Here is a 13300-nt window from a genome sequence, read left to right as displayed (position 1 = left end):
TAGAAATTCTGTATTAATACCATGTATAAACCTGTAAGGAAACTCAAATCACAGCTCATGCGGGTCAAAGGTAACTTGGGACTCAGGTCAATTGACGTTTATGGGATTCCCTGCGAATACGGAACAGTGTATATCTGCCAGATGGGACACACAATAGAAACCCGCATCAAAAGAGCACAGGAGGTGTATCAATTTGGAGAAGTCAGCGGTGACAGAATATTGTATTTGCAATGGTCATGGGATTGACTCCGACAGCACTAAACTATTGTACTATACTAATGGCCTTAGGGACCGCCTGATAAAGGATGACATTGAAATGAAACTAGAGGAAAAGAATTTTAACAAAGATGAAGGTCTTGCTCTAAGTTAGATCTGGAATTCGACTGTATGCGAGGTAAGAGTGCGGAAACCTGATTGGCTGAGAACCAACCAATCAGGAGAAACAGACTACTGGGGTATGAATACCACCAGACCAGTCATGGCCAGACATCATCCCTGATGAATATGGCAAAGTTTGTCATTGAAACATCAGTTATAACCAATACCTGTACTCGGATGAAAGCCCAAGAAGAGTTTATTCATGATATACGCTGGGAAAGCACTGGATCCTTTTTTTCAGCACTAGATTTTTTATCAATGGAATTTACTGGTGTCAGTAGTCTGGTATGAGGCCTTTTGTTCTTTCTCTGTCTTTGTTCTCTCACCATGTCTCTTCCCTTCTGTCCTTTGCTCTTTATCAATAAAACAATTGTAAGCAACAACTTTTATGCCTCATTCTTAACTTCCAAAGAACCTTTAGAAGCACAAAAGCATCAGGATCAAACAGAACCCTGTGCCAACACAGGAAGGAGATGTAATAAGATACGACAACAATGATAACCTTAACTCCTTGCAATGGCAGCAGGGATCATTCCCCTTACCAGGAAGAAACCAGTGAATGTTAGGTTCGCTTTCAAAGGCACAAGCGATGAGGCAGCCCTCACCTGTTTCCATTTCTGCATACATCTCCCCTACCAGGCTATGCAGTGTGGCCAGGATGCAGTGCAACTGCTGACTCCAGGACTCCGTGTACTTCATGCCCTGAGCGAAGCCGGTGCCGAGACCCGGCAGCAAAACGTAACACTGGCAGGCCAGCTGGGGGGAGGAGAATGAAGACACCAGTCAGTATATTTGCTTTGTCAGAGGGATCAGGGTTTAAGCAGCTTGTGCAGTGCAAAATACTGACAGTCAACCCAACCACAGTGGTTGAGTGTTGGCACTGGAAGCATGGCAGCATTTGCAGGCTGCCCAGCACAACCCTCACTCATTTGAATTGATGCAAAAAAAAATGCAGTTCACCATGTTTCAATACTTTGATGTACATGTGACAGATAATCACATTTCCCCCTCCCACAGTGAGTTGCTCCAGTAAAACACAGAAACATAGAAAACCTACAGCACGATACAGGCCCTTCAGCCCACAAAGCTGTGCCAAACATGTCCCCACCCCAGAACCACCAGGCTTTACCCATAGCCCTCTACCTTTCCGAGCTCCATGTAGCCATCCAAGAGTCTCCCGAAAGACCCTATCATTTAGAAATTTGCAAGAAATGGGCAAACAAATGGCAAATGGAATACAGTATTGGGAAATATCTGGTCATGCACTTTGGGAGAAGAAATAAAATGGTTAACTATTTTCTGAATGGAGAGATACGGCACAGTAACAGAACCTTCTGGCTTAATAAGCCAGCGCTACCCAGTTACACCATGGGACAAACTAACTGGGTGATGGAATGGAGCTATGTCTCTACCAAAGGAGGTGTAAGGAGCTTCTTCCCTACGTTAGTCTGCAGGTCACCCTTGGGCAAGATGTAGCACTGCTTAGTGATCCCCAACCACTCCCACCCCCGTTCCCCTAGTCGAGGTCACATGAAGCAGGTGGTGGATGGTCATATCAGAAGTCCTGGTAATACAACCACTGATGCCAGGCAGACAATCTCTAAAGAGTATTGATAATGGCTGGGGTCACCTGGCTTGTAAAGACACTGCCCAGAAGGTGGCAATGGCAAACCACTTGTGTAGAAAAAAATTGCCAAGAACAATCATGGTCAAAAGACCACAATCGCTCAATGTCATACGACACGGCACATAATGATGATGATGATGATAACTAGATGTACTAACCATACGTCTTTGGAATGTGGGAGGAAACTCATATGGTTACAGGGAGAACATACAAATTCCTTACATTCAGCAATGGAATTGAACCTGGGTCACCGGTGCTGTCGCAGTGTTACACCAGTGTGCTGCTTCAATAAGTGCTCAGGGTACCCGGTAATTATTTCTCCAGTTTTATGATGCATGAGGACATTTGGCCCATCGTGCCCATGACAGGCAGAGCCTTAGTTGATTCTATTTCCCAGCTCTGGGCCCATTGCAGCAGTGTTAGTGCAGGGGTAGGTTACGTCTCCAGCAATTTGTACCAGACCCCACTATATGCCAGTGAACACTTTTGTCCCTGGCCCCACGCTAATATTTCCACCAACCAAATCTGTTTTCCTATAAAGAAAATATCAGTGCACTCTGCTTCATTGACTGTTTACACTCAGTGGCCACATTATTTGATACCTCCTGTAGCTAATAAAGTGGCAGAGCGCATGTTCGTGGTCTTCTGCTGCTGTAGCCCATCCACTTCAAGGTGCATTCAGATCCTCTTCTGCACACCACTGTTGTAACACGTCACCGTACTTGAGTTATTGTCACTTTCCTGTCAGCTTGAACCAGTCTGGCCATTCACCTCTGACCCCTCTCATTAACAAGACACTTTCGCCAGCAGCTCTGCTCACTGGATGTTCCTTGTTTATCGCACCATTCTCTATAAACTCTAGAGACTATTGTTTGTAAAAATCCCAGATCAGCAGTTTCTGAGATAATCTAACCATCCCGTTTGGTACCAACAATCGTTCCACGGTCAAAGATCACTGAGCATATGTCTCAATTGAATTTCCCCACGGTGGGGCTTGAAGGGGAAGCCTTTAGTACTTGTACGGTGACTGCAGGCTGCTTGAGGATGATTATCAGCCAGCACCTCTTTAATAATAATACTGAGTTATTAATAACTCAAATAAGCAGAGGTGATCGGACCTCTGGAACTTCGTTCCTGTCCCAACAGCCATGCACCCCTCCCATGCCAAAGTACTGACTAGTTGGGGATCAATGAAAATGAGCTTACAGAACATGCAGAGGATACAAGCAAGTGAGTCAGACATTGAAATATGGGGATTTGACACCGGGCTAAAGTCATACAGCACGGAAACGGGCCTTTCAGCCAGGGCAAGTGTCTGGAATGCACTGCCGGAGGTGGGAGCAGAGGCTGGTACATTAGGGACATTTAAGAGACTCTTAGATACGCACTTGGATGAAAGAAAAATGGAGGATTGTGGGCTGTGTCAGAGGGAGAGGGTGAGATCGATTGTGACATGAAGTATGTCATAAGGTTGGCACATTGTGAGCTGTGTTCTGTGTTCTACATCGTCCATGCTGGGTGTGTTGCCCAGCAAGCTATCCCATCTGCCTGCAAACTTCTCTTATGTTTTATACCTTCAAAACATTAAACTAATCCAAAGGAAAACAGGGAGGTCCAAACACACATCAACCGATGCATGAAGAAGCTGCCTTTGATGTCCCTTTTAAATCCATCACCACTGATTTTAAACCTACGCTCTCTTGTTTTTACAACTGCTTCCTGCTGCTCCCTGGGAAGAACACTACATGCATTCACCCTTCACAATCCTTTGCATCTCTAACAGGTTATTTCTGAATCTCTTGCATTCCAGGGAATAAAAGTCTATACAACCTCCTCTGTGACACTGGCTCCTAAGTCCAGGCCACATCTGGGTGAATCTTTTCTGCGCTCTTTCTGGTCTGATAACATCCTTCCAAAACAGGGTGACCAAAACCATATGTAATACTCAAAGTCCTACTGCATCTGTTTCAGTGGGAACTTTCTGCCTGTAAATTAACTGCTGCATTTCCTATAGGACAAGCAACCACACCTTAATGCTTCAGTGGCAGTGAATGCTGAGCCAGGACCATGAATAAACGCAAGCCACTCTACTCTTTTCTTCCCAGTGGGATCGGAGCTACAATCCCTTTCCCACACCAACATGCCTGTTCATGGTCTCCTCTACTGCCATGGTGAAGCCGGTCTCAGGTTGGAGTAACAACACCTCATATTCCATCAGGACAGCTTCCAAATTAATGGCATGAACAGAGATTTTTCTAACTTCCTGTGATTGCTCCTCTTTTTAGTCTCTCCCCCACCCCACTCTATTTCCCATCTCTCATCCCTTCCCTTTTCCTCTCTCTGGCGTTATGACCTTCCCAACAGCTCTTTTTCCTTTCCCCACCTCCTCCTTTTTTGTCCATCCACTGTCCTATCAGATTCCTTCTTCGGCCTTTTACCTTTTCCAGCCTCTAACCTGATGAGATGAACATTAATTTCTCCAACTTCGAGTTATTTTCTCCCCCTTCTCTTCTCTCTGTTTCCAATTCCTGGTACCCTTCTTACCCCTCCTTTTCTCTTTACCTGGCCATCCCCTCCATCTGGTGATGCTCCTTGCCGCTGGCCTCATGACCTGCCCAACAGATCCTTTTCCTTTCCCCACCTCGATTTTTGTCCATGGTCCACTCTCCCCTCCTATCAAACTCCTTTTCCTTCAGTCCTTTATCTTTTCAGCCTATCACCTCATAGCTTCTCGCTTCATCCCCTCTCCCACCCATCTACCTTCCCCCTCATCTGGTCTCACCTATCAACTACCAGCTTGCACTCCTCCTCCAACCCTAGTTTCTTATGCTGGATTCTGCGCCCCCCCACCCCTTCACAGTCCTGATGAAGGGTCTCAGCCCAAAACATCAAATGAATATTTCTCTCCACAGATGAGGCCTGACTTGTTGAGTTCCTACAGTATTTTATGTGTGCTGCTCAAGATTTCTAGCATCTGCAGAATCTTGTGTCCAAACTAAATTAAGCTGGTCAGCAGTTTAAGGGAAGAGATTATCCAGGGGCAGGTTGAAAAGAGCTTGAGAAAATCATTCCCTCACATCCAACCAGATAAATAATGTTTAGTACATCATTCCAGTGAAACGCAGAAGGCCAAAACTCACTCAGAGATGAGTGCTCACCTCTTGTACATGCCGACTTGCAGAATCCAGCTTACTGAGAAAATAAGCAGCCAACTTGCCCTGTGGGAAAAGAGATGCACGGGGTTACAGATTGACCATCATTGTGTTAGTGACAGTCCTGTCCCTCTCGGTACTGTACCCCAGCGTTACAGTGACAGACTCATCCCTACCAGTGCTGTACTCATGTTACAGTCACAAACCTGTCCCCACTAGTACTGTATTTATGATAGTGACAGACCAGCACCCTGCAGTACTATACCCCAGTATTATAGTGATAGACCTGTCCCTACCAGTATTGTACCTACGTTACCGTTACAAACCCGTCCCCACCAGTACTATACCGCCAAGTTACAGTGACAGACCAGACATCAGCAGTACTATACCCCAGTGTTATATAGTGATAAACCTGTCCCCTCTGGTACTGTACCCCAGTGTTACACATTGACAAACCTGTCCCCAGCGGTACAGTACCCCAGTATTAGTGACAGACCTGTCCCCACCGGTACAGTACCCCGGTATTACTGACAGACCTGTTTCCATCAGTCCTGCACCCCAGTGGTATTAAATGACAGACCAATCCCTACCACTACTGAATCCAGTGTTATGCAGTGACACACGTCCTCACCGGTTCAGTATCCCAATATCATACTGCGACCATTTTAAACATCACGTGTCCTGTACCCATACGTCTTACTACTCAAAACTTCTCCATTCAGCCTGAGGCAAGTTTTAACTTTGTACAAACAGAGATTTAATCCCAAATACCTCCCAAGAGACACTACCCAAGGGAATGAAGTTATAAATGTGCTGTTAATTTTTTTTTGTTTTGAATATTCATTCAAACGTCACAGGCTGAGTCAAGGTTTTATTGCCTATTCTTAGTTGCCTTTGGGAAGGTGGTGGCGAGCTGCCACCTTGAACCACTGCAGTCCTTGTGGTGTGGGTACACCCCAAAAAAGTGTTAGATGGGAAGAGTTCAAGGATTTTGACCCAGCGAAGGCCTTGTAAAACTAAATGGAGATGTACTTCACCTTCAAACAAAACCATCTGACAACTGACTCCAGCACCAACAGAACAGAATGTTTCTTACCCTCAGCGATCCACAGGCCCGGGGGTAAAAGGTCATGCAGGTCTTTATCCCATCCATGGCAGCAACATGGCACTAGTGAGGACACAAAGGATTAGGCACAAACAGAACAGTCACACTTAACATAGGCACAAACAGATGCCACACTTACAAAAGGTCAGGACACTTGGCTGGACTTATGGAGTGGGTAAATGATTCCCACTGGATGGCAGAGCGGGTAATGTCCAAACCTGGAGCTGGAATTCACAAAACGTTTCTAACAAACACAGAATCCGGAACACTACCATGCACCAAACCAGCTCCAAATACATCTTCTATAACCCGAGGAGAATGATGTAAACACAGGCTCAGTGGCTGAATCGCCTGCCTGTGCACTTCATGATGTGACAACTCGACTGTGGAACTTGTTACAGTGTATTCTGAAGTTATGGAATATAGCAAATATTAATTTCAACAGCAACCAGTCCTCAGACCTGAAGGTGGACGGTAGGTTTAATTTAAAATGCAGCTCAGAACAATGGAGCTGCAGGCTGGGGTTGACTGCAAACCAGGAACATCCCATTAACCTGTGATGTCTGCATATGCATGAACGTAGCCCAGAGGCAGGGGAGATTAAAATTCATTTCGGGTGCCTGGACTGTTGGTGTGAAGGTCTAGGTATTTGAATGGATTCAGGGCCTTAAGGTACAGCAGCACTCCAGGCTGGAGTCAGTGCTGACCTCAAGTGTTCGCTCGGCAGAAGGCAAGCTGTTTTGTGGTTGGTAGATTTCCGTGCCATTGGATGGATGGCTTGTGCTTGGACTCTTGAGTGGCTGTATCTTTCATCTATGCATGCTTTGTGCTGGGTGCTTTGCACATTGGTCCCGGAGTAATGCTATCTCGTTTGGCTGCATTCATGTATGGTTGAATGACAACTAAACTTGAATTCAATTTAATCAAATTGAAAATTGTATGTAATTCAAAGGATGCATTGCGGCTACATTGTAACTATAGAATTGTCCCGCCGCTATCTTTAATCTTTAGCATGTAAAATGTAATATTTTGTAAGGTGGCCTCTTCCTCCAAGAGTGTCTCCAGGATGATGCCTGGTTGTTTTGCTGAATAAAGACTTGTATATCCACCAGCTTCAGTGTCTCTCCGGTGACTTTGTTCTGTCACAACAGGACTCTGGAACACATCCTGAAAGTGGGGGTGAAAGGAGCTCCTAGTACATTTAAAATCTGCTCGGGATGGGCTGACCTTAAGAGCGGCATTAGTTTATACAGTTCTTTCAAAGAGCACTTTCTGACGGGCTGAATGGCTTCCAATGCAACTTATGTTTCTGCAACCGGAGCCACCTCTGGTTGTATGACCACCACCCCCCAACCAATTTGCAGTAACAGTACTGGACTTAGTACAGCTCTTGCTTATTTCAGAAGTCGAGACCCAAAAGTCAAGCCCATCACTGGTTTCCTGGAATGAAGCTGGAAGGCTGGTATCTGCAAGTCTAGAATCCAAGACACAGACTGGAGGTGGCCAGTGGAGATGTGTGTGTGTGTGTGTGTGCGTGTGTGCATGTGTTTGTGCGTGTGCGTGTGTCTGAATTTCCAGCGGTGGGGGGGGGGGGAAGGAGGGCTGGAAAAGGGACTTGTTGTGCTGTCATTGACTTGTTTTGTTGGTGCTGCTTACTCTATGCTGTTTTGCTGAATGCTGTGGCACCGGAATATCTAGTGACTTTTGCGAGCTGCCCTCCCACATCCTTCGGTCATGTTGGTTGTTAACACAAACAGCATACATCACTGTAGGTTTCGATGTACATGTGAATAAATGCTCAGTTCAGAATGTAGGAGTTCTACTTCATTGCTATAAACTATGATTTTCTTTGGACCGTACTGCAGCCACAGGACAACAAATTTCACATCATATGGCATGGTAGTACACCAGTTAGAGCCACACTTTACAGCAGTCATCAGTAAGCCCGGGATTCAACTCCTGCTCCGGATTCAAACTCCTCTTTAAGGAGTTTATACATTCTCCCCGTGATCACGTAGGTTTCCTCACACAGTCCACAGACATATAGCTAGGGCCAGTGAATTGTGGGCACGCTATGTTGGCACCAAAAGCATGGCAACCCAGCAAAACCTTTGCTGGTTTCATTTGACGCAAAATGACACATTTCACTGGATGTTTTGAATGGTTTGATGTATACTAATCTTTAAAGATAATAAATTGGATTCCAAAATAAAACCAACTTTGGTGGGCACCTTGGTTGGCATCAACAAGTTGGGCCAAAAGGCCTGTTTCCGTGCTGTATGATGCAATGATTCTGTTACTCACCTCGGGCTTCAGCGCCAGCAGTGAGGTTACTAGGCTGGGGATGTGGTTCATGGACACCTCCCGGGCCAGCTCAGGAAGCTGGGATGAATACCTTAGCAGGTCGTGCAGTACCCAGACCGCCAGCTCCACTGTTGTCTGAGGATCCTGGGACTGCAAGAGAAGCAGGGGTCAATAGAAAGCTGGTAACTGGACTTTCTTCGTGCTCTTTCCCCCACCCGGAGGTAGGCAGACACAAATGAGTAGCATGCAGTCCACTGCTTACCTGGATGATGTGCTGCACTGCCCGAAGCCAGGAGATGCATTGGTCCTGGAATACATCAGTGGGGCTGTCAGCTACCAACAGTGCCAGCAGGCAAACACCTTCAAATCTGCGAGGATGAAAGACACAGGAAATAATCAGCACCAACTGAAAACAGGACGTCTTGAGGGACCGGCTTCTAGGGAAAGGTCCATTCCAACCAAGATGCGCATCTAAGCTAGTCCCATCGACCCACATTTATTCCAGCTTCTTTGTAAAATGTCACCCTTCCCCAGAACATACTGGTGCAATTCTACACTGCCATCAGCCAATTCCAAAGGGATTGTTAGCGATGGTCATTTGCCAGAAAAACTGATTAACAAAGTATTTAGTTGCTTTCCTTGTTTCATCAGCCACCAGCCAGAAGTTGCAGAGATTCACCAGTGCCATTTTAATAGATGTAAATGGCGAATAAAGTTGGGCCTTGATTTTACCATACCTTTCCTGTTCATCTGTACCTGTCCAAGTGTCTTTTAATGTACCTGCCTCACCAACTTCTTCTGATGGCTCATTCTATATGGACAACTCTCTGAGGGTAAAACTTACCCCTCATGTTCCTATTAAACCTATGTTGCCAGTCTCTTGTTTTCACCATACACCCACGACCTCTAGTTTCTGATTTCCTGAATGCTGGGAAAAATACAATGCACATTCCCCTTTCTAAGCCTGTCATGAATTTATGTACAGTGGTGCTAGAAAGTTTGTGAACCCTGTAGAATTTTCTCTATTTCTGCATTAACATAACCTAAAATGTGATCAGATCTTCATGCAAGTCCTAAAACTAAATAAAGAGAACCTAATTAAACAACACATAAAACATTATACTTGTTCATTTATTTATTGAGGAAAATGATCCAATATCACATGGTGAAACTGGCATTCATTGCCACAAGAGGCTGTGGAGGCCAAGTCTGTATGTATATTTAAAGCAAAGGTTGACAAATTCTTGATTAGTCAGGGCATGAAGGAATAAGGGAAGAAGGCAGGAGATTGGGGCTGAAAGGAAAAATAGATCAGCCATGATGAAATGACGGTGCAGACTCAAGAGGTCAAATGACCCAATTCTGCTCCTACAGTGGCATGCAAAAGTTTGGGCACCCCCCCCGTCAAAATTCCTGTTATTGTGAATAGCTAATCGAGTAAAAGATGAACTGATTTCCAAAAGGCATAAAGTTAAAGATGACACATTTCTTTAATATATTAAGCAAGATTACTTTTTTATTTCCATCTTTTACAGTTTCAAAATAACAAAAAAGGAAAAGGGCCCAAAGCAAAAGTTTGGGCACCCTGCATGGTCAGTACTTAGTAACACCCCCTTTGGCAAGTATCACAGCTTGTAAACGCTTTCTGTAGCCACCTAAGAGTCTTTCAATTCTTGTTCTGGGGATTTTCACCCATTCTTCCTTGCAAAAGGCTTCTAGTTCTGTGAGATTCTTGGGCCGTCTTGCATGCACTGCTCTTTTAAGGTCTATTCACAGATTCTCAATGATGTTTAGGTCAGGGGACTGTGAGGGCCATGGCAAAATCTTCATCTTGCACCTCTTGAGGTAGTCCATTGTGGATTTTGAGGTGTGTTTAGGATCAATATCCTGTTATAGAAGCCAGCCTCTTTTCATCTTCAGTTTTTTTTATACAGACAGTGTGATGTTTGCTTCCAGAATTTGCTGGTATTTAATTGAATTCATTCTTCCCTCTAACAGTGAAATGTTCCCCGTGCCACTGGCTGCAACACAAGCCCAAAGCATGATCGATCCACCCTCATGCTTAGCAGTTGGAGAGGTGTTCTTTTCATGAAATTCTGCACCCTTTTTTCTCCAAACATACCTTCGCTCATTGCGGCCAAAAAGTTCTATTTTATCAGTCCACAAGACTTGTTTCCAAAATGGATCAGGCTTGTTTAGATGTTCCTTTGCAAACTTCTGACGCTGAATTTTGTGGTGAGGGCGCAGGAAAGGTTTTCTTCTGATGACTCTTCCATGAAGGTACAGTGAACAGTGCACCACCACTCGAGAGTGTGCTACATCTTCCTGAAGGTCTTTTGCAGTAAAACAGGGGTTTTGATTTGCCTTTCTAGCAATCGAGCAGTTCTCTCGGAAAGTTTTCTTGGTCTTCCAGACCTCTACCGTTCCTGTTAACTGCCATTTCTTAATTATATTACAACTGAGCAAATGGCTACCTGAAAATGCTTTGCTATCTTCTGATACCCTTCTCCTATTTTGTGGGCATCATTTATTTTAATTTTCAGTGTGCTAGACAGCTGCTCAGTGGAGCTCATGGCTGCTGATTGTTGGGCCAAGGTTTGAAGAGTCAGGGTATTTATAAAGCTTTGAAGTTTGCATCACCTGGCCTTTCCTAACGATGACCGTGAACAAGCCATAGCCCTAACAAGCCAATTAAGGTCTGAGACCTTGGTAAAAGTTATCTGAGAGCTCAAATCTCTTGGGGTGCCCAAACTTTTGCATGGTGCTCCTTTCCTTTTTTCCCCCCCACTCTAAAATTGTACAAAACAAAAATAATATACTAATCTTGCTTAAAATGTTGAAAAGAATGTTTCATCTTTAACTTCACAAACACAAAGAAATCTGCAGATGCTGGAAATTCAAGCAACACACACAAAATGCTGGTGGAATGCCGCAGGCCCAGGCAGCATTTTGTGTGTGTTGCTTCATCTTTATGACTTTTGGAGATCAGTTCATCTTCTACTCACTTAACTACTCACAGTAACAGAAATTTTGACCAGGGTGCCTAAGCTTTTGCATGCCACTATATATCTTATGGTATGGTCTTTTATTCTCATATTTAAAAGCCCTGGAACAGCCTCATCTTCTCCCCACAGGCACTGCCTGGCTTGCTGAGGATCCCCAGGGTAGTGATTACGAGCTTGTCCCTCACCTGGTCCTGATTGAGGCGAGCCGGGTGTTGCTGATGCCAATCAGCGCTCCCACATCAGACAGGTTCTGCGGTAAAATGAAAAGATTAAACAAACGGGTTCGGAGGTGGATGCATGTGCAGGGCCGGGTTGGGTGGGGTTTGAGGGACTGTGTTGGGGGGGGGGCGGTATGCAGGCATACTGGAGGGACACGTACACTGCTGTGGGTGTTCAGCATCGCACGGAAGCACAAGTAAGTGTGGTGCTGGGGTATGCCTATGACAACGATCGTTTCAATGTGGAAAGCATACGGCAAACGTTGCACTGGCACAGAGGTAGGGGGAGGTGGGCGAGTTTACCCCCTCCCCTGAAGGATGTATACGACACTTTTGGGTTGGGGAAGAAAGCACAGCCTGAACAGGAGGTAAACATGGCACAGAGGTGATTGAACAAACCCTAAGGGGCAGTGGCGAGGGGAAAGAGTGCATCTGCCCGGGGTAATGGCACGGGGGGGGGAGTCCCTCCCCGGGGGTAGTGAGTGCGCCCCTGGGAGAGTGGCGGGTGGGGGTGGTGGAATGATTGTGCCCTTCGAAGTGTCGGAGGGGGAGCAAACGTGCACCCGAGAGAAGACGAGCACGACTTGGGGAAGGGGGCGTGCAGAACTCCTTGAGGATGGGGGAAGGGGACGCATGCACATCAACACCTCAGTCTGTAGCAGCCGCTGTCCCTTCAGCTGCCGGACGATGTCGGCCAAGTGCTGCCCCTCGAGCACCGCCTCTTCCCCGCCTTCCGAACTGCTGCCGCGCCGCAGCAACACACACACGCGGTCCAACAGCCGCCAACCTCGCCCGGGCGCTACCGCTGCCGCCATCTCCCTCACACCGGGCCCCCTGCCTCACACCTCATCCATCCGCGCCACCGACATTAGCGTCATCAGCTCCGCGACCAGGAACCGTCACCACGGCAACGAGGCCTAGCGAGCAAAAACAATCGGAGTGCGGGCACTAACAAAATACAAATTGCAAATATAACAAAGATTAAAGGTATAGTGGTTCGGACAAGGAGCTTGCATTCCCATTGGCTGACACCCTTCATGGACTCAGAGCTCTTTAAATTCACTGGGATCACTTAAATACATTAAAACAGGAGAAATAAGTATGCATTAAAGATTTGGATCCCCATGCAGATGACAGGAAAATTGGTGGGTGGCAAGTGACGATTAGAATAATGCTATTAGAGCGCCAGGGTTGGGGATTCAATTCTCACCGCTGTCTGAAAAGGATGTTGAGAATGGCGTGGGTGGATCACTGCTGGAGGGTTGTGGGGCAGGTGGCAGAGAAGGAGTCAGTGCTAGGGCTGGGGATGGGGGTGCGTGGCACGGGTGCAGACATACCCAGCCCTCAGACACCAGGCAATTCCAAACAATTGGTTTATTGATCATTATAGAATGTCTCTCTGAATCACAATGAGTATCAGAATCAGGTTTATTATCATCGGCATGTGTCGTGAAATTTGTTAACTTCCAGTGTTAACTCCCACTCCCTCCCCTCTCCCTTCCCCTTTTCCC

General features: G+C 46.0%; 1 protein-coding gene across 1 annotated transcript in view; it reads right to left on the bottom strand.

Moving 5' to 3' along the window:
• The window catches only part of pelp1 (proline, glutamate and leucine rich protein 1), a 61050-nt gene extending 48411 nt beyond the window's left edge, over positions 1 to 12639 (bottom strand). Inside the window, 8 exon segments of the mRNA XM_063048752.1 lie at positions 984 to 1134; positions 5164 to 5223; positions 6254 to 6325; positions 8567 to 8716; positions 8829 to 8934; positions 11757 to 11821; positions 12437 to 12615; positions 12618 to 12639. Coding sequence (XP_062904822.1) covers positions 984 to 1134; positions 5164 to 5223; positions 6254 to 6325; positions 8567 to 8716; positions 8829 to 8934; positions 11757 to 11821; positions 12437 to 12615; positions 12618 to 12639 — 805 coding nt within the window.
• Between the last annotated feature and the right edge of the window lie 661 nt (positions 12640 to 13300).

Source organism: Mobula hypostoma, chromosome 5, assembly GCF_963921235.1.
Source record: "Mobula hypostoma chromosome 5, sMobHyp1.1, whole genome shotgun sequence".
NCBI classification, from domain to species: Eukaryota; Metazoa; Chordata; class Chondrichthyes; order Myliobatiformes; family Myliobatidae; genus Mobula; species Mobula hypostoma.
Note: the sequence above shows the minus strand (reverse complement) of the source record. Positions and strands in the feature narration are given on the sequence as shown.